Raw genomic sequence first — 21,971 nt, 5'->3', positions numbered from 1 at the left:
TGTTAGCCAAAGACCAGTTATCCAAAAATACCTCTGGCTACTGCCATGTCATAGGACAGTTCAAAGATAGACCAGACTGCTTAGTTTCCTATGCAGCATGTTCTGCTAAACAACCTCCAATTAAGATGGAAGATTATATAAAATTATTTTACTGACTTTCTGTTGAAAGAATATTGGTTTATGCTAATCCTTATCTATTTACATATGCAAATGAACTACAGACATCACAGAAGATGCACAGTACACCTCAAGTATCTTGCAATTTATTTGCGAGTTGTTTACAAGCAACATTACAAAAAGTTTAATAATCTTGATAAGAAAATAAAATTTAAATAAAAATACATTTTCCACAATACATCCTTACACAAAATGCATACTACACGAAAAAAAAAAGATAATTTACAGTCCAAATAAAACTAATTACTGAGTAATTTTTCCATTCTAGGCTAATCAAACTGGAAGCAACTTTAATATTAGTCAACCTACTCATCTCTAAATTAAATTCTAGAAAACCTACTGCATTTTAAACCATACTATAAAATGACAAATTTCAAAGGCCTTAGATTTCAAGAGGCCTACTTGTCCTTTATTTAATCTAGTACCAAAGCAAATAAAAAGTGCATTTAAAAAAAAAAAGTTACAACACCGTAACTTTCAATTTTGCATATGTTTGACTTCAAGAATGACAGAAATATACTTCAAAAATAGACATTTTGTAACAAGACTGCTCACCATACAAAGCAAAACCCAATACTGATGCTCAAATTTAGGAAACCTTGTTCTTATGGCAAATAAACTAGGTCCTGTTGACCTTGAAAGAATTAGAGTGGCTGCATCTCCACAAGACTCTGACTGTGCAGTCATTACTACGCAGTAGCACCAACAAATGGCTTTTTCGTGATGCTGACCATGCAGTAGTGTAAGCCTAGTGCAGTCAGCATATTGTGTAGATGCAGCCAATGTCAACAAGTTTAATTTTTCCTAATTTCAAATGATGGCAAAAAGTACTCCTTTATGAATACAACAAATAGTAAAGTAATGCAAAAATAGTTGTAGATAGGTAAAGTGGCCAGTAGCAATAAATTATGATGTTGCAGATATTGGTACCAAATTACAGATAATCTCAAACAGTTGTTTTAATATTAACAAAATGATTGTTCTAGTCAGAGAACTGCATTCAGTTCAACATTGATTTCACTCCTGTGGTGCCAACTGGATTGCCTTTGGAGAAAGCCACCCTACCATAGTATTATAAACATGTAGTATTTCAAACAGCTTATAATTTCTGAACATTGTAGCTCTATGTCTTTTGACAACTTACATTTTTAATTGATTTAGGGCCAATCAGGACTGAAAAAACACCCAACCCACCCCAGAAAGTTTTTGAAAAATGAAATTTCATGTGTAGAAAATATGTTTTTAATTTTTTAAAAATAGTACCATAATACTGATGAGGCAAGGCTTAGCTTTCTTTTCTCCAAAGCACTACCTTGTTTCTATTGGTTATATCCATATTTTTTCCAGCATAAAAATAAATTCTCAGATGAAGTGAACAAGAATCAAATACTCTATAGTCCAGAATGCAGTTCAATTTTTTTCTGGGATCTGGCAAATAATAGAAAATCCATATACTCAGATATAAAAATATTCACTAAAGCACTGTTAAGACAACAGCACTGATCATTCAACTGATCATAAAGAGTAGATACTATAAAGTATCTAAAAATAAATCTGGGACAGTCCAGATCTCTAAAGTGCTCAGAGTGATTATTCAAAAACAGATTTAATATTATCAGAGGAGAGCTTGAGCTCTATTGTGGAAAGAAGTTGAACGGGGGAGGGGGGGGGAGGGGGAGAAGATATGAACAATATCTAACCAAAATCTTAACCTCTGCATTCTTTTCATTTGTAGGCAAGGATTGCTAATCTGCTTTTTCAAATATCAAAAAAGTACCTGGTTCTTTAAAGAGGGAAAACAGACAGTGGTCTCATGTCACTCCACACACTACTCACCCCAAAATGTAAACAAATGTACAATACAATAATAAACTCCCTGATTTCTTCTTCAATTTTTATACAGATATAACAAAATTGGTATCTTCTGTCCACAGAATGTATACAATGTACTGCATGACATAATAAAACTTTGACTGCAGTTAATTCAAGAGTCCTGACATGCACTGAATCTGAAACTTCAGATGCTTAAGTCACAATAGCTTGGGATTTTCATTGCAAGATCAATTGTTGGCAGAGCAGGCACTGATGGCAGACTAATGCAAGTTTGCAGTATAGTGAAAGAGATGCTTCAATTGACATTTGTACTGTCCCTTAGAAAGCTTATTCTTTGAGAAAGTTCTTTCTGATAAAAAGAAGCAACTGCAGAAGCATTTATATTTACTTGCATCTGATAGTTCAAGATCCTGGAGCTTCAACTTGAGCAAAATGAGAATCAACTTCAAGATTAGATTCCGAAACAGATTATATTCTCTATTAAATATTAAATAGATTGTCAACACAAATAGCATTTCTGCTAATGTTCACTGTTAAATACTTCAGACAAGTATATACAATGAATAAAAATCCCAAACATCTAGTATTTCCAGTTCCTTCTGAAATATATAAACCATCCCTTGTTTTGGTTAGGAACCTTTTCCAACAATTGGATTTTCTCTGCAAAAAAAAAAAAAAAAGCCGCATGTAAATACACTGATGACAACAGGTGCTTTTTGAATAATTATGCATCACAGAATTTTGTGTATAAAACTATTCTCTTTGCATAGTTTCAACTGTAGGTTAGGAAGTAGCATGGTATACTGAAATTCTGATGTTCTGTCCTGGGGTAGCCAACCTTTGGCACACATGCCACAAGTGGCAAAGAGGAACCCTCTGTGTGGCACATGACAGACTGGGCGAGAGCAGAGAACACAGGACAGGTAGGGCAGGGAGCAGAAATCAGAGCAACAGATTGGGTAGAGGGCACAAGACAGAGAAGAAAGCAGAGTAACAGATCAGTCAGGGCAAAGGGATCAGAATGGCAGGATCCTTACCACAAAAGGTTGGCCCCCTTGCCATGCTATCACATGGAAGCTATAAGCTGAAGAGCAACTCTGGCCCAGAAAGATCTGTGCAAACAACTGGCACCCCAAAATTAAACTAGCAAACAGGAAATCAGTGTTAAGAGGGCTCTTCTGTAACAACTCAGACTTTCCTGACAAAAGAGAAAAATACCTTACCAGGATAATATGAGAATATACTCCAAGACCATGCCCAGATGAGCACAGCCGTGTGGTATGTGGCACCACAGACCCATCTGCAGTGCCACACACCACAAATTTAGGCATTTCCTGTTCTGCTACCTTGCAGCGTGGGTTTTTTGTTGACCCCTGGATCAGGGGTCAAAAAAAAGAGCCCAGAAAAAAAGCAGGGCAATGTACATGGAGGCAGTGCATGCTACCCAAAACTGGAGCCAGGCCTGCTGGTGCCAAGCCCTTTTTCGCTTGTGCACACAGAATTACATACGATACTTACTCACTACCATATTTAGCACTAGATGATCTCGTCTTCTGATACTTTTCGTGTGATTCTCTCAGCTTCTCTACTATGGCTATTATTTGTTGAAGAGTATGGAAAGTTGCTACAGAGTCCTCAATGTTGAAGTTGGAGCAGTCATCAGATTCTTTCTGTGGACCTTGATAAACTGCAGTACTTTCACAAGTCTCTGTAATGATCAACACAAACAGCAGATCACAGCGTTCTACTTCCAACAGACAAGGCAAGTCTATTTGATTCAAAACATGGATTTCAAAGTTTCTTTTAAATGCAGTTATTTTTAAATTAAATATAGGCTAATACAAAGAAATAAAATCAGTAAACTTGGTGTTAAAATTGGACATGATGGACAACTTGGTTTAGCTTTGTAGCTCATTGTCAATAGGCTTAACTGGCTCATCACAGAAGGCTGGCCACTATTAGCACTGCCATAAACTACATGTATTCTTGAATTGCTGCCATGCCACAAAGAACCCTCTTCTTCAGCTGTAATAAGATCAAGAGTACTAACATAAATGACTGTATGTAAAAATGAGATATAGTAACATGATAGTGACATTGTGTTCCCGTTCCTGTTTTGCATACATGTCTGGGTAGCACATTAAATGGAAGCTATATCTGGACAGAGTACATATTAGCCCAGATAGAGGAAGAACAGTTTGATGATACAGCAATATTAAGAGGGTGAGTATGTTCAATATTGTTTTATATTCAATGAAAATATTGAAGACAATAGTATGATACTATGGGCCTAACTTTATATATGATTAAAATGGCTTTATGCTAGCATAACTCCAGTGAATTTATAGTCAGATACCTTCCATCTTTTGCAGTTTAGGCATGCTGATGGCAAAGAGCGAGTAAATTCTCTCCATTTCTCTATCTCCATCAATTTCTATTTGAATATCGGCTGGAACACCTCTGTATGGGGGGAAAAATGTAATGTGAAGGCAGGGACATTACCTTAAGAGCTCGAAAGCAAATGACTGCTAACAAAATTTCAATACACTTAGCAATTTATAATGCTGATCAGTGACACAGGTTTACACAGCACTTCAAATGTTCAAATCACATGCATACAAGACTGATGACAAATTTTGTATAGATGCAAAAAACACAACTTGATATGTATTAAAATATCTGAGGACAATAAATTGTGTTGCTAAAATTGGATTAGATAATAATTTTGCTAGATGAGAAATCGCCAATATGAAGTATCAAGTGCTACTTAGGGCAGGAAATGCACATTTTATAAGTTTCTACTGTATCTGAATGGTGAACAGGAAGTACTAAAAAAAGTGAGGTTCTTTCTGTATGACTCAAATGAGACAGACTGGAAAAGAAATTATTAAAAAAAATAGGATAATATCCTTCATGTGCAAGTGGAGTAAGCTAGATTTTACTAAGATTGGTTGCTACCCATGACCTATAAGTTAATGCAACCCATCACGTGGAGAGGTAAGTTTCCTGTACAAGTGCAATTATAACACACTAAAGCCATTTCTAAACAAACTGCCTCTTGTTAAATTTAGCTTGGAAATTAGAAGGTTTCTGTCAAAGTAAAAGTGTTGGAACAGCTTTTCAACAACAGACCAGGGAGTTCTGGCTCAAATCAGCATGCGTGATGTGCAATCGCATATCTGCAATACCAATGTTGTGGTAAAGAGGTAACTTGTCATGCAGAAGGTGCCTAGTAATTCCCATGCCTCAGGGCTTTTGCTGGATCCTCCAATAGGGGCCATGAAAAGTCTTCCTCCTAATGAATGTTATTGGGCTCTAACTGGTGAGGTGGGTAGGTTTCACCTTCCTTTGAAGCCCAAAGGACTAAAACCCGGAGATTACTGACTAGAAGGCCTTATTCTTCCCTCTGGTTTTTAGGGTCAGGAAGGAAATTTTCCCCATGTCAGATTAGCACAGCCTGTGGGGGTTTTGCCTTCCTCCATAGTGAAAGACAGTCCTCTTCCTTGGATCTTCTGAGCATGTGTGAACCAAGTACTTTCCTGTTACTGTAGTGGCAGAGCACTGGCAAGTACCACTGCTGCCCCTGCATTTGCCTACAGCATATTACAGGGTGTTCTTGGTGTTTTGGGTATTGTGTTTTGTAGTTGTATACAAGGATTTGAAGTGATGATTTCCAAAGTAAGTGGTTGCCTATGAAGGCAAAAGACTACTTGACAGTCCAGGAGATCTTTCCAGTCCCATATCTGCTTTTCTGAAAAACCAACAGTTTAAGGAAAATAGCCAATATATCAAAAAAATTCCCACCCACCCAAGATCAAAAAGCTACAAACCACAGGTTTTTCTCAATGCACATCTAGAACTATTTTGCCATTTTCTTCTCTTTGGAAAAGCATGTTTTAAAGACCCCCAGGACTGCTTGAACAGCATGTACTAACAATCTTGAGGCTGACTCATCTGAACAGTGCTCAGCAGGGTGTGAAGGTAGCTTTTGCACCATACAGGAACCTGGCTCGATCAAACTAGAGAAGCATCAAGGCTGTTCTAATCCACACTTGATCGGAACTTTGCAGGTAAGCCAGCCAGCAACAAGCAACACTGGTTATATATGCCCTCCCTCTCCCGTGATTTATACCAGGGGTGGACAAAACATGGCCTGCAGGTCACATCCAGCCTGCCTAGTGATTAAATCCAGTTCATGGTTAAATCCCGGGCTGTGGCATGTGTGACCAGTTCTGCTGCTCCCAGGCACAGCCTGCCCTATCCCTGTGTATGACTCTTGGGCAGGTTGGGAACTGTAGTCTGCAGCGCTGTGCAGTGGCACATTGGCTAGACTCAGCTTCCTCACAGTCCCTGCCACCTGGGAGCAGGTGTGTGCGCCAACCCCAGCCCCACTGCCTCAGCACCCCATGCCCATCTGCCCTGCACCTACCACTGAGGGTACTGGACAGAGTGGGCAGGAGACTGTCCCAGGACTCCTGCAGGCAGGGTGCACTTGGCTGGGGAGATTGGACAGGGCTGCAGGTAGGCGGGGAGCAGCATCTGGGAGTAGGCCAGATGGACGGGTCAAGGTCAGGGTCAGGGCCAGGACTGCAAGACAGTGACAGCATGGGGCCGAGTCCCAGGGCAGAGCCACAATCTGCTCCCTGCACATCCCTGCAATGGAGGCCAGTTCCCTAGCCTGCAGTTCTCTGCAGAACTGCACTATTACAGGGACATGTGGGGAGTGGATCACGGCTGTTCTGGGCCTGCACTGTCACCACCCTGTGATCCTGGCCCTGACCCTCGCCTACCTATCCCGCTCCCGGATGTCACTCCCCACCCGCCTGTGGATCCCATCCTGTCAGCCCAGCTGAGTGTGCCCTAACATATCCCCCGGAACCCTGGTGGTGTAAACAGCTGTAATGGGGCTGATGCTGAGTCAGCACCCCTCTTCTCCCCCCAAGAGCCACCAGAACTCCTTAAGTGGTCCTCCAGTCAAAATAAGTGCCGCCCCCCCGCTTTATGTCCATTATGTACACTGAAGCTAAGACAGTGGCAGGCAGCTGACTGATGCCAGCTTCACAGCTGCTTTATGTTGGCAGAGGTGGAAAAGCAGACATCAGGTTAGAGAATATAGCCCATGGTTGTCAGTTACTGAATGACAACTTAGAGAGCAGGCATGGGGCTAGAAGAGGAGTAGAACTAAACACTAAACATCCTAAGTTTCCAAATTTATCCAACCCAGAATCCAGAAGCCAGGAGAAGTGATTTGCTATGATGAAGCAGCAACAAGTTGGGTCTTTGCAGTTGAAGTGTTTGGCAGTACATTACTGGGTGATAAGAATTCTGTCAGTTACTGCTTTCACAGCAATAGAAAGGAAGGTAGTCCAAACGGTCCACACCCATGCAGATGAATCTTTTGCCACTATAATTAGCCATTGTATTTACACTGGTTATAAGATATTTAGTCACTATATTTTTCAGAGTTATAAATCAGTTAAAATATTTCTAATTTACATGCTATACTGACTTTTCTGGTCTTTTGCACTGGAAACAGATGAGGCAGCACGCTTACAAAAGCTGGGTATTTTAAGATTGATAAATCATATTGGCAACAGCATTTTACTAACTAGGGAAGAAACCACTAGTTAACTTGCAAAAGAGAATCTGGAATTGCCATCTGCAGACAGCATGAGCCACAACATAGCATCCATGTCTCATTTCTGTTCTGAGAAATTTAATTCAGAAACAACTTACGCTGTGCAAGGAGTGCAACCCACAGTGTTCTCCAGGGTTGCCTTGCAGCAAAGCCAGCTTCCATTCAGAAAAGCAGAGGGATGGTAAACACTCAGTCTCCTCTGGTTACACCTTGTTACCCTACAGAGAGCTTCTCTCCATTCATTAGCCTCCACACAGTTATTTGCTTGGATATAGAGTGTCTTCTCTACATGTATCACTTGGAACATCTGTGGAAGAAATTACTTTATTCTACACAAAAATCCTACTCAGCAAGATAAACTCTAAATATTGATCAGCTCTGAAGATAATCACATCAACTGAATTCAGGTCAGAGAGAGGAAAAAAAAAAAAAGAGTCACTAAAACCCAGATACTGGGAACCTGGGCAGTGAGTGAATCAAAGGGATCAAAGAGTCCAAGAGGACAGTTTTCATCCTCCTGCTGCCTTCCCTTCTGACATCACCAAGCACCTGGGTTTTCTACTATTTCTACCTCTTTTCTTCTTCCTGCCTACCAATATAAGCAAGCAATGCTTCCAGCAAGGAACTAACTGCCTTACCCCTGTATCCCATGCCTCTCAGACAGCTCCTCCCCATCTATGACTAGTGGTATTACATGAATGAAAAGAACAGGAAAATGCGTATTACCTTCTCTCTTTTGCTATCGCTTCAACTTGACAGGAGCCCTCTCATCATTAATTCCGTTCCTGACACCCTGTAAGCACCAGAACCCTCCCAGCCCACTCTTCAAACACCCCTGCAAAAAAACCACAATGCCTTGATGACTTCAAAATTGTGCTAATAATACCTGAACTATTGTTTAAGGGTCCAAAACAGAGAACATCTGAGAACCCCATGCAGCAAGTGATGATGACCAATTCAAAATCATTACCTCCTATCATCTTTTGAAGTTTAATAGTCCTGTATTTCATAGTTAAAACAAACTCTAGTAATATTTTGGCTAACAAGTGTACATATAGAAGTCAGCCAACAATTCCCCCTATTTTACACACGGAAAAAAATGAGGCAAGTCACAGAATGAGTCTGACAGGACTTGAGCACAGCTCTTCAGACTCCCAGAACATACTACAGATAACTATTGCTTCTGCTACTTTTAAAAAGCTAAATCTGTGACTCACATTTTTCTTGTTGAAGGAGCTCTCTTCAAGCTTCTCCACAGCGAGGATATTTTTTATTGGAATGATGTAAAGTGGGTCTTTGTCTGTATAAAGTTGTGAATGAACAACAAGAATGATCAAGAGACTGGAAATCATTACTTAAGTTTAGTGCATTGATACATAGGATAAGATTTTACACATGCATTACCATTGTTATAAAAACTTGGCACAAACTAATCAAAAGATTAAAAACTGCTACGAGTAAAGGCACGAGACGAAGCACAAAACAGACACTACGAGGGAGGAGAAACCCTTACTATTTCTCAATCACCCGTGGTGGTTTTGCTTGACTTACTATAACAATTTTTAGGAATCAGGTTGAATAAGATGGGAGTTGTATAGTGTAGGTTGCTACAACCTGTTTCAACTAATGGCATAAAAAATATCTATCACTAAAATTAGCTGTTTTTTCCATTTATTTGACTGGTTTCATTAAAATTCTTTAAAAAAACCCAAGAGCTTTGCAGTGAATAGATCTCTTGAAAGTAGTCTCGGGCTGCACTTGTCTGCTTCGACCAAGTACCTGGCTGGCCCTGCCCCCCGGCTGTCACAGAACGGAGGCAGCAAAGCCTCTGCTCCCCAGCCCTACATCCTCCCTGTACCTGTCAGCTGGGATGAGGGGAAGGTGAAGTGTGTTGGGGGTGGGGGTGGAGAAAGAGTGGAGGTGGGAGAACAGAGCACCCCCTACCCTGCCGAGCTGGGGTCTGCACAGTTTGGGGGGAGGGCGGTGGCCTGCATGGCGGGGGTTTTCCCACCGCTGCCTGGCTTGTCTGGCCAGTGAGGCCAGTCTCCAGAGTGCCACCTCCCTGCAAGCCACTCTCTCTCAGTTGAGGGGGAACGAACACAGAAGTTTCCCTCCTGGTCCCAGAGCTGCTCCCAGTGACTGTACATCTCCTTTGGCCAGCAGCAGCTGCCAGCTCAGGGAGCAGACAGCCCAGAGCAGGGGTAGAGGGAAGTCCCCACTGTGCAGGCTTCCCTCAGCTGTGCACACCCCAGCGTGGGGGAGGGAGCCCAGGGATTGGGACTCTGTTCCTTCCCCCTACCCATCTCCCTGCTGCTGAGAGGCAGTGGCTCATGGGGGGCAGAGGAGAGGGGAGGGCAGGGCTGTGAAGATCTGCCCCGATGGCCAGCTGAGCTGGGCAGCTGGAGGTGGAAGCTCCCACTGTGGTCCCCACCCCGAGCTGTGCAGAGCCCAGGTTGCGGAGGAGGGGAAGGGATGGTGGCTCCATTCCCTCTGCTTTTCCCTTCCCCCACTGCTGAGAGGCAGCAGGGCTGTGGAAACTGATGCCACTGGCCAGCTAAGCCAGGCAACGTCCCTTTTCACACTCCCACCCCCTTGGGCTGCCTACTGGCTGAGCTGGGAGCTGTGGCTGAGCAGAGGGGCTGTGGTCTGACAGAACTGAAGCTTCTGTTCCCAGGGCCCACCCTGCACTGTTACTCCAAGGGGCCCGATCCGTCTGTCTGCAGAGCGCCTCTTCAGATGTGCCACGGTGACCTTCTCTGGAAGCCTAGGGATGGGCATAGGAGAGGGGATGCTGTGGCAGCAGAGGGTTGGGGGCATGTGTCTGACAGCCGATCAGGGATGGCCCTTACTTGGCTGCCTTCAATCTCTGGCATGCTGGGAGGCAAGTGGGAACACCTGTCTCCCCCCACTGAGGGGCAAATGTATATTCCATTCACTGCCGATCCAATCCATGCAGCTTAGAGAAACACGTGTGGATTGGATCAATTCTGGCTTGGGCTTTTTGATTGTCTGTACTTAGCTTTAATGAGCAAAGTGGAAACATCCCCCAATGAACTAGTATTGCAGCCTAATGTGAACAATCTCAAGAGGAGATATCAGGTGGAAGAGATACTGTGTAGACAAAAGGCTGAGATTCTTATTCTTGTCTATTGACCAGAGTATGACAAAGAGGAAATGTGAAAAACAGAACAGAGTTCTTAACTATGGTACAACACATGCTATTATAACCCATGCTGCATAAAACCACCACCAGGCAAAAGAAAAGAAATGGATGGAAGAGGCGCAACTGAAAATTAGGGACATCAAGGCCTGTTACCAGAGGATGACAGGCAGCAATTACCACCCATTTATTACTGTACTCTATGTTAACTGTTTGTCAGTTAATAGACAGCACTATTAGTTATACATGTAAGTATGTATCCATGCCTCTACAAGCTGTATGTAGTCCCAGCCGGACCATTTTTTTTACACTTCAAGAAGCCCAATGTTCCTTAACATCTCTGCTAGCCATGAGGAACCCAACAGGAAATAAGATTAGGATCTGTAGAACAAGGATGGGTGAAAATTTTTTCCATGAAAAAGGAATTTGTTGAACTTGCTGATCCATCACCAAAGCACAGACATTTCTTTGAAAACTTAGAAAACTGAGTTTCTGCTTCCAGCATCTGTAGCAACCCTACTATGCACACTGTCTTGGAATTCTACACCCCAACTCTTTCTATGTTCTTTGCCAAATGGCCAGAAAAAAACAGGGAGCTCTAACACATTCACTGTAAAGAACCCAGAATCTCCACGAATCTTAGCTTGAACTATGAGTTTGTGGAGTTTCTTATTTCTTAAGGAACCAGGAACCTGGAATCCCAGGGGACTCGGGTTCCTTTCTGTGACGTTGCAGGAGGAAGCTTGAAAGCCCTCAAAACCCTGGATCAAATCAATCCTCTCAGGGCTTCCAGGCTATTATCTGCATATTCTGAGCTCTAGTGAAGCACTCTGAAAGAATATCCAGGGGTCATGTCTCACAGGTCACGTATTAAGCATTTGATAGGAGTGCCAGGTGCACTTCTGGGAAAAAACTATAAGCAGATTTGCAGATAACAAGGATTAAAATTGGATGCCACAGATTTAGAAATTTTTAAAATCATTTTTCAGAAAGAGAAAGAAATAAAGATTCCAAAATATGTAATGTTTCTTTGTTACAGAAAATACAAAAATTATGATGTTTGAAGTCATTCAACTGTTGTAATACAAAAACACTCAGACCTTTACCATTCCATGACCTAAGTGTATTCAAAAACAAAACTGCTGAAATAAACATATGACAACTTACCTTGTTGCTTATGGTAAGTAAGTTCTTTACTTGTTAGGTGGAACCATCGTCTCTTGAAATTTTTTTTTCCAATCAGAGTCCTTCCCTGAGCTCTTTTATACATTTCTCTGGGGAGGAGGGAAGAGAGGGGGGAAAAAAATCACATAATAAAAATGGACAAGTCCTCATCTATCAAAGACCTTTTAAAAATAGTACTCGAGAGAATAAGCTACTGTTTTTCAGGCAAAGACAACAACAATCTAGATTTAAAAGACATCTTTGATGCACAACAATAGGCCCAGAGACTTGTCTCATGTTCATGAAGTTCTTCAGCAGATAAAACTGTGAGCACTAAATCAATCAAAGGCCACCACCTCTTTGGAGCACCACTGCCAGAACAGGCCCCTCAACCTTCCCAAGAGGTGGTGATACATCCAATTATGATATTCTGTCTCTCCTTCTATAGCTTTTACATGGGAGACTTAGGAAATAAATGCAGCTGAACTGATGCTGAACAGAGAACAGCAGCAAGCATAGACCCAGATCAAATTGTGCTCAATGCTGTCTTAAATGCGTTCATTGCTAATCCAATGCATTTTCAGCAATGGATATTTCCTTACGCAGATAAGGCTAAAAATCATACGTTTGGTAGGGGTGGTTTGCCTATAACAGCTGTCTTGTCTTTTTGAGGAGGTTCTTCCTCCTGTCTGTACACATATGTGCATTGTTAAGCTTTCCATGCTATAAATTCACTTCCCAGTTTTTTGCCTGTTACTGTTCAAGAATAGTTTGTAACTAGACTGTTTCAAGACAGTTTATAGGAAAAGAAAGCTTATTTTTATTTTACCGTTAACCACCCCTGTGACATGTTTTGTTTTGTTTTTTGAAGCATTCCACTGTTTACTAAGAATGAAACAGTGCTCTGCAATATTGGAAAGGGGTTTTTTCATCTTAGAGTGGTGTATTTAGGCTGCTTGTGCTCAAAAACTGGGCCAAAGTAATTCTAACAGTATGTCTTCATTATTTTGAAATAAATGTAATTCTACAGATCTTGAAGGTATACATTACATGCCATCAGAAACAGAGGGAGAAAAAGACTGAAAAAAATAGGAAATAACTTAAAAATGGAACTTCCTATAACATGTAAAAATTCTGAAGATTAGAAGTAAGCTAATTCTAAAAATTGCTGATGGCTAACATTAAATATTTATACAGATTTCATAAAAAGCATAATTAATACTACATGTCAACAAATTGTTTTAAAATTAATGCTCAGTCACTATGAAGAATTTGCTTTTATGAAACAGGGCAATCAATTCAGATTCTCAGTGTACAACTGGTATAACAGTCGTATACTGCTGTAGAAAAGATTCTTGCATGTCTCGTTTCTTTACTAAATACTTGTGTAATGGGCAGTACTTTATACTTCTACTTACCCTTCTTTTAGAGTTACTGATTCACTCATTCCACTGGGCTCTCTACTTTCAGTAGAAGAAACGTCATCTAAAAACTTAATATGGAAAAAGGAGAATAGGTTTTATTTGGAAATAAAGAGATCAAAGCATCCATATAGCTAAACTGCTCTACAAATACTTCCTGCAGCGCAAAACAATTATTTTGGGTAATTCAATGAAAATAGGAGTATATTATATGGACTTGATATATTATAAGGCCAGTAAGTGAAAACATTTTAAAAGAGTACACCCAAAAATACATATTTTCTGAAAACCAATGGCAGTTGCAAATTGATCACAGGTTTTTGTTAAAATGAGGTGGTAAGGATTTTGAGCCTAACAAAGCTCATTTGTGTCAGAACCCATTAATTAGATGCCTATAGCACAGAGGAGAATTGGTATAGCCCAGAGGAGAATTGGTATAGCCCAGAGGAGAAATGACATAGCCCAGAGGAAAATTCCATGGGTTCGATACATGTGGCATAGTTTTGCTGTCAATCATTCTGGTGGCAGTAACTAGGTCATGAAGGAAAATTCCGCTAGGCCTGAACCCAGTAACCAAATGCTACAATAGTGGAAAATTACAGTTTAGAAAAAAGTTCCTGCCACTCATATGCAAATTCACATTATTATTGGCCAGTTTTAAATTATTCCTACGTGGCGACTAGCGATTGGCTTGCTAGCCATATAAAAGTTAAGAGCAGTTTCCACCCAAGTTGGAGAGCTCTGAGCACATGGGAAAGTAAGGAGAACTCTAAACACGTGAGAGAGAAACTTTACGGAGAACTCCTCTGAGCATCCGACCTAGCAAATCGGAGACCTCAGAGAACACCTCAGAGGCAACTTGGTGGACTGATCACCTACCAAGAACAACTCCCCGTTACCGACCCAAAATTTAGACGTAAACCGACGACTGCCGGCCCGAATACTTCTGCCTGAAAACCTCTGCAGACCGACCTAATGAACCCTGTACCTGTTTGCAACTGTAATCCAAGTCAGTTTTCGTCCTGCACTGTGACCATCAGCGGTGCAAGTAAAGCAATCTATTTGTTCAACCAATACGCTTCGGTGCCTAGTTCCTCTCCATCGGTCAAAAAGTACCCGCCCGCTGTTTCGGTCTGCTGGCCACAGCCCGGCCTTCTGGCCTTGCCACTTGACCGCCACAATTTGTTAAAAACATGCCTTACTACATTAAACATAAATATGAAAAAGTCTATGCAGAGGTGTAGCAGGGCAGCCACAGTACAGAGGGCAGCACCAGCTGCCATGGAGCCAATGGTGGCAGGGGGCCAGCTGCTACTGTGGCAGTAACTACTCTACTTCTGCATCTCCCGTGCCCCTCCCCAAGGCAGTGACCTGAGTTGCTCTGCTTATGCTCCTGCCCCTATGTATTGTGTAAAGAAATATCTTTCTGTTAAGGATTCAGTATTAGGAATTTGGATAAAAGGAATAGTGATGGAATTTAAGGTACAACAGCTTCCTAATCATCAACTTGGTCATCAACAGATGAAGTCTTTCACTAAGCATATTTGATATAATGTTCATAAAATATAACTTAGAGAATATTTATATACAACATATATAAATATACATTAATACAGCTACAATGTATAACTATATCCACAAGAGCATTAGATACAATACAGATCAAAAAGTTTGCTTCTATGGTTTTTCTTATCTATGGTTTATTAAAAAACTAAATTTCTCATAACATTTTTCAATTTCTAAATAAGAACTGCAAGGAAACGTCCTACTGCATAAGCATTTAATTGTTACTACCCTGTTATAAAATGAATTAAAAAGAGCCAAATATTAAGTTAGATGATATCAGTAAAACAGTACCTTTTTAACAGCCTCAGTAAACTTTTCTTCTTGAAACGTTTTGAAAAATTCACACATAAATGTCTCCTTGAAACTTGACTAAAGAAAATACATAAATTAGTGTTTAACGCCACAATCTGCAAACAAACACACAAAAACAAAGCAACAACATTAGAATACTTACAATTTTGCTTTTGGACAAGCTGCCCCAGCTTCCCAATGTCTGGATGGTTTTTGATATAAGAGTTAATGTTCTGGAAGTCTGTGCATCCTAAAATAGATATTTTAAAGAAAGAAAAAGAGATTTAAGAAAAAAAAAAAAATTTAAAATAAAACCCGTAATGTAGGCATTCTACAAAATGAACCTGTGACATACTTTCCCACTATTTCTGGTTACAAATGACTTTCAGTATATTGTAATGAATTCATCCCATTCTGTAGAAGTCTGTAAATTTGCCCTTACTACCACAGTATCATTTATTTCCAGTAGCATAAAGCAACGTCTCTAACATCCATCAGAGGCAGTTTATTAATTACATTAAAGCAAGTTGAAAAGTAAGTATTTGCACCCATGGAAAGCAGACAATTTTTATGTTTAGGCAAAACCCAATTATCCAGTGAAAAACTGTTCAGATGGAAAATTTTCAATCAAATACAACTGTTCAGATCTCAGAGACCCTAAAAATACTTTACTGTTGATGATCAGCAGAAATGGAAAGTTTTATGGTACAAGCCTAAGAAATGCCATTTACTAAGTCAGACCATAGGTTCAACTAGCTCAGTATCCTGTGCCATATAGTGGTGCAGTGGATGTTGGAGGGAGAGTGAGCTCGGTTTAAGAAGTTTCTGATTCAGAGGCACCTCTATCTTACCACGCTCACTACCTCCAAATGGAACCTTTCCTTCATCCCAGATTTTTTTAAGCTTAAAACATATTTAATGTTACATACACACTTGAATATTTTATATTATTGTCTTCACAATATTTAATCAATTTGACTGTATACTAATTTCCAGATCACAAAATTTAAGACAACATTATAAATATGACCATGGAAAGGAACTTGCCCTTTTTGGCTGCTTACAGTGTGAAAAAGACTAAACCAAACAAAACAAAACAATGCTTCTCTTTCAGCTTGGTGTACTCCTGCACAAAGCACAGTGCATGCCCAGAGGAGGCATCTCGTTAGTTGGAACCAACTTGCCCAATGTCTGTATAGATCATGCATTTCAGCAGGGCTTTTTGGCGCTTTTATTTAATAGCTGATTGAATCAGCTATTAGATAAAAGCACCAAAAAGCCCTGCTAAAGTGCCCAGTGTATACAGAAGCTGGGGAGCCGGGTCAAGCTAATGTGCTGCCTCTTCCAGTAAAGTGCTGGGGGTTTTTTTGGTTTTGTTTTCACATCTGTCAGCATCCTTTGTGCTTAATTTGGAAAATGCAATGCTAATGGCAAATAGTAATGGTGTGATTAGGGTCTGATCCTCAATCTTAATGATCACGCCTCCTGCCATGTCACCAGTGCCTGCCAGAAGGCACAATTTTGGGATCAGGGATGAGATGGAACACATGCCAGAAGCCACAGAAAGCATTTCTTCCCATGACTGCCATTTGAGACAGGGAGCAGATTTTTAAAAGGCAGATATGACATCTATGATCAAGGATATCCATGGAATTCAAGGGTAGAACTACTAGTTCTGTTTCTGAAAGAATATAAAAAATCTGGTGCCCCTACTCCAAATTACCACTCCCCCCAGAAACAGTATCATTTTCCCCTAAAAACATCAAAAACACACCTTCCTTTGTCAACAGCTCTATTCTGTTTAAGAACTGCCTACTCAACATTAGCAATTTGTCACTCGGAGAGCCACCACCCCTGACAGGTTGTGTAAAGGAAAGTCCAACTTACAGAAAAATCAGAAACCCTGATTTTGTCAAACTGCAGAGGAAAGACAGTGAAAGAAACTTATGCCTAACACCTTCCTAGCTAAAGAAGCCTACAGATTATGAATAAAAATGGAACAAAAACTTACTGGATGGTGAGGTCGTAAATGAAAAGTATGAGGTGAGACTACGGCTACAGCAAAGAAACGAAGAAACACAAAGCTGCTCACTGCAGAATACTGTACATGAGGGTCATCTGCAGAGAGAAACCATGAAATGTAACATGCACTAAACTTAATAGGAAACAATGAAGATAATCAACATAAAAACCTTGGGAAAATAATGCTAATGTTCTATTTGTCTACAGAACAGGGGTCGGCAATGTTTCTGGCCAGAGTGGCAAAAACACCCGTAACCTCAACTTGTAAGATGTTGGCATGCCAGGGGTAAATGGTGGGCAAGCCGCAAGGGGCCCAATCCTTGTGGCAACATAGCAGCGGCCCCTTCCCTGCCATTTGCCCGAGGCACACGCGCCAAGCAAAATGCCTTTGCATGCCATACTCTGACACGCATGCCAGGGGTTGCCTATCCCTTCTACAGAATTTGTCTATAGAACAGAGAATAAGGGCATGAAACAAGAAATAGCTATGACAAGAAAGCCTTTTTTATACTTCAAGAGAAAGTGAAGTTATATATGTATTTAATGTTTCCACTGTTGTTAATGCTGGCTCAACCCCACCTGTTTGGCAACATGGTTGGAACAAGCTCTTTTAAAACAACACCATGTTGACAGGACTCTACTCTGTATGAGAGTTAAAATATTTCTAACTGCAAAAGACGCAGCTACACTACAGCTAAGGTTGTCAATGTACATTTAAGGTTAAAGTTAGGAGGAAATCCAAACACATTAAGGTAAATAGACAGTCAATGAACTCAGGCAATTTTCTCTCACTATTGTAACACTATGAAATAACCATAATTATGGTTAGTTCCAGAATAAAAAATAAACATTTTTCTCTCCATCATGTCAACAAAGGGTGAAGTTAGAGGTTTTTCATTTCATAACCATCAACACATGATAACCAAGCTGAGTCTTTCTTCATGGAATTCTCTAGAACATTCAGGGCCTGGACAGACATTACATTTATAGCACTACATGTGCTGCAGCACTTTGAAATACTACAAAAAAATGCAGTGCTACAGGTAAGGACACTGGAGAAGTACAAAGGTACCACAGAGGCATGCAGCAACATACTTAATAGCCAGGGCCCTGGGGCTGTGCTCTCCACCCTCCCTCCTCCACCAGGGAGCCTGTTAGTGAACACACTCACTAGCAGCCTGCTGCCACCCACAGGTGTAGTGGAGAGCAGAGCAACAGCCCTTGGAGACTCCTGGAGACTTCCATGGTGCAGCACCTAGATCTGGGAGGGCTGTAGTTGTTAACTCTCCCCAGTTTTGCATGGCGGGGATGAAGGGCTATCAGCTGGCACCCTGCTGCCTCAGTCTCCAGGGGCTTGCTGCTTACTCCCTCTCAGCAGGGGAATGGGCAGACCTTCAGTCACTGTGCAGCAGCACTGTCCCCTCTATGCTCCTACCAAAGGCTGCCACCTGCTCCCCCACCCCCAGGGCAACTGGGAGAGTGGAGCGCCCAGTGACTGTTCACCGCACACTGCCTGCATCCCACCCACCTTTGGGATACTGGGGGGCCTTTACGGCACTACAATGTATTGTACAATTGTTACATGTAGCACTTCTCAGAAGTTCCTGTTTCATCCAGGGCCATTTTTTGTGGTGCTTCCACCATTTCTGTAACACTGCAGGGGATGTGCATGCTCTCATGCCTACTTGACTTACATAATGCTACAAATGTAATGTGTATCCATGGCTAGAGCTTCTACTGAAAAAAAGCTTTTCGGTATGAAGAACAACCCCTCCTCATTCTACCAATGTATTTTTTTAAATTAATTTTTAAATTGTAGGCCACTGCACAATTATTTGCTGAATTTCAATTCCACAGAAAGTTCCAAAGCATAATGTTATTCCATTATGGTATTAAATTATTCTATTATTAAGATCATTCATACAGCAAACGCATTGTGATACCAGGAGCTGAATTTCCTAAAAAAACCCTTTTAAATCTCAAACTACAGCCTATTTGCTTATAATCAGAAAATGTATCTGACAGTCAAAGAGCAACTGCTATAAATTTGGAGAATGACATAGTATTTTTCATATGTAACAAAAGTGGCCGCATCCCTACATTAATTGTTGAAAATGCTCAACTCAGCCTTAATCATGCAACTACCTTGCCATAATACAGCAGCTATATATTACAAAATTAGATATAAAATTTTGTGGTAGGCATTTTCATAGCAGTAAATTGAACATATAGCACTTAAGTGGTATCAGTCTATTAAAATGCTTTTCATATTGTTTCTGCTTTTCTGTAGGTACTTCTTTATACTTTTGGTCTCTGCTTTGCTATTTGTGTGACATGTCTAGTTCTGTTTCTTTGATGTATTAAGTAGTGCTTAAATCTTGCCAATATCTAACACTGACATATAATAATATAAAGGGTGACAAAGATCAGCATTTGGTTAGTGGGTTTACAAACGCTCAATATGCAATATAGGAAAAATCGTGAACTGTTCCGGAAAACCACTAAACAGAGTAAGTGTTCCACACAATAAAACTGCATATGCAGGACAGGGGATGCAAAAGACTTCTAAACAAAAGTTTTTCAAACATACTTACTTGGAAATCTATTGGCAGCCAAATGTCTCAGAGCATAAAAAACATCACACATTAAGGTAGGGCAACTTATACTTGACTGTACAATAGTATTGAATACTTTGTCTACATAGTAGCGTAGATTCTCCTACAAGAATAAATAAGCATATTTTTTTTCAGGAAAAAAAAAATAAATCAATGTTTCCATTACATATAGCTGAGCATATATATGGCTATATCTTATTCTTACAAAATCATCATACACTAATGAATGCTTGGTGGCCTCTTTGAATATAACTTGTATCGTGCAAACAAACAAAACTCTTAAGACAAACTAACCAACCAACTGTATCCCATTTTTACAATAGGCTGATACTGCTAAAAGCTAATTTGGTGAGCTTCACTGTATTTCAGAATCAGGACACCACAGAAAAATGAAATGTAGCAGCAAGTTGTCAGGATATGGAATTTTCCAACAGTCCTCTCTCTAGAGATAACTGGTACTTCCACTGTCTTCTGTGAATGTCACCATCTGGCAAGAATTGATCTTAACAACAGTAAGTGAAGAGTTTTCCCATTAAGTTTTAAGCAGAGCTGATAGCAGAAGCAGCCAAATTTATCATCTTTGTACTTGAAAACATTCAAATTGGGGAAGATCAGGACTCTCAGAAAACTGACAAATGGGACAAATCAACTGACAAAGGATTGGGGAATAATTAATTTTGTGCTACTGTCACAAACAGAAAAGAGAAGATAATACACATTGTAGCAGATAACACTGCAGGAACTAATACACTAGGGAAGGATACCAAAACCAGAGACAGGTCATTTTATACTTTCTCCAGTGCTATAAAGGAACTGATCTATATCAAACTTTGACAAGAGGGAAATTAATTAGGCAGGAAAACAAAACCAAAACAAAGACAGAAATGGTTAGGAAACTCACCTTGTTAATTTCTACATTATCCCCTTCTCTCAGTTTGATGGGATCAATTTCACAGGGCTTAGGGGATTCACAGATCTTAAACAAAACAACAAAAACAGTATTAAAGCTCTTTGGTTACTTTTTTGAGCACAAAAAATAATTCATTAGATTTGATTTTTGTAACACATGCTCAATTAACTTATGTCTAGTAAATAAGCAAGTAAACAGCTTCAGCTAAAAACATATCTTAAATTTAAGACATCAAACTGAACAGTTTTTGCAAAGCTGGAAAAGGAAGGGGCAGCACATAAGATGCCTCCCCCTCTACCTTATGTACCTGCATCAGGAGCAGTCACACTGCCAGTTGTGTTTCACTGCAAAGATACTACTCTGTCACCCTAAGCCTCCCCTACCAACGTGTCCATTTCATATTTGGTCAAAGTGAATCTAGTCAGAGTGGTGCAACCACCTCTCTCATGGTCACACTCCTGCTGAAATTTTGCCTGTCTGAATATCTGCAGTGACTCCTGTGGTGTGAAAGAGAGAACAACTGCCTCTGATAAGCAATTAAGTTTAAAAAAGTATGTAAATATGTATTTTACAGTATGTAAAATATACTGTATTTGCTAACAAATCAATAAAAACAACTCAGCATACATACTATTGTAATTCCCTACTACAGTACTGTACTTAGTATTTTCTTTATATAAGAGTTAGGGCTGTCAAACTATTAAAAAAATTGATCGCAAATAGTTGTGCAATTAAAAATATTAGTTGCAATTAATCGTGATTTTAAATTGCACAGCTAAAAACTCAAAATTATGCACAGAAAAACTAAAAAAATATGCAAATTTATGCAGGTACTTTATATGGTTGGGGGTGTCTGTGGAGGAAATTTGTGAAGGTGTGGTGGGCTGTGGGTATGTGTGTAAGGTTTGGAACCGGGGGGGAGGGAGGAGGCAGGCCCTGCACGATCTGGCAGGATGTGGGGTACTGTGCATCAGAAGTGAGAAGCAGCAGCAGGGCTGGGGGGGGGGGCTGTGGTTTGGGAGTGAGGGGCAGAGCACAGGCATATCACTGCCCCCCACTATCGTACTACCCCTCCTCAAAGGGGTCCTCTTTTTCTGAAACTGGAAATTTGGTAACCTTACAGGAATGCAGCCCAGTGGTGTGTAAAGCAGAATCCAGCAGGTAAGTGTGTGGA

At 40.5% G+C, this 21,971-nt stretch overlaps 1 protein-coding gene across 1 annotated transcript in view; it reads right to left on the bottom strand.

Annotated features, from left to right (window-relative positions):
* Positions 1-236: 236 nt before the first annotated feature.
* Positions 237-21,971, bottom strand: part of RASA2 (RAS p21 protein activator 2) — a 93,828-nt gene continuing 72,093 nt past the window's right edge. The window contains exons 13-24 of the mRNA XM_006263324.4: positions 20,789-20,863; positions 19,867-19,990; positions 17,262-17,368; positions 15,414-15,500; positions 15,251-15,328; positions 13,391-13,464; positions 11,976-12,082; positions 8,866-8,948; positions 7,747-7,955; positions 4,367-4,470; positions 3,529-3,718; positions 237-2,670 (exon numbers count right to left, since the gene is read on the bottom strand). Of these exons, the coding sequence (XP_006263386.2) occupies positions 2,640-2,670; positions 3,529-3,718; positions 4,367-4,470; positions 7,747-7,955; positions 8,866-8,948; positions 11,976-12,082; positions 13,391-13,464; positions 15,251-15,328; positions 15,414-15,500; positions 17,262-17,368; positions 19,867-19,990; positions 20,789-20,863 (1,269 nt within the window). The 3' untranslated portion in view covers positions 237-2,639. The remainder of the gene's footprint in view (positions 2,671-3,528; positions 3,719-4,366; positions 4,471-7,746; positions 7,956-8,865; positions 8,949-11,975; positions 12,083-13,390; positions 13,465-15,250; positions 15,329-15,413; positions 15,501-17,261; positions 17,369-19,866; positions 19,991-20,788; positions 20,864-21,971) is intronic.

The sequence above is a fragment of the Alligator mississippiensis genome, chromosome 7 (genome assembly GCF_030867095.1).
Source record: "Alligator mississippiensis isolate rAllMis1 chromosome 7, rAllMis1, whole genome shotgun sequence".
Classification (NCBI taxonomy): Eukaryota; Metazoa; Chordata; order Crocodylia; family Alligatoridae; genus Alligator; species Alligator mississippiensis.
The sequence above is the reverse complement of the archived record's forward strand: the minus strand, read 5'-3'. Positions and strand labels throughout refer to the sequence as shown.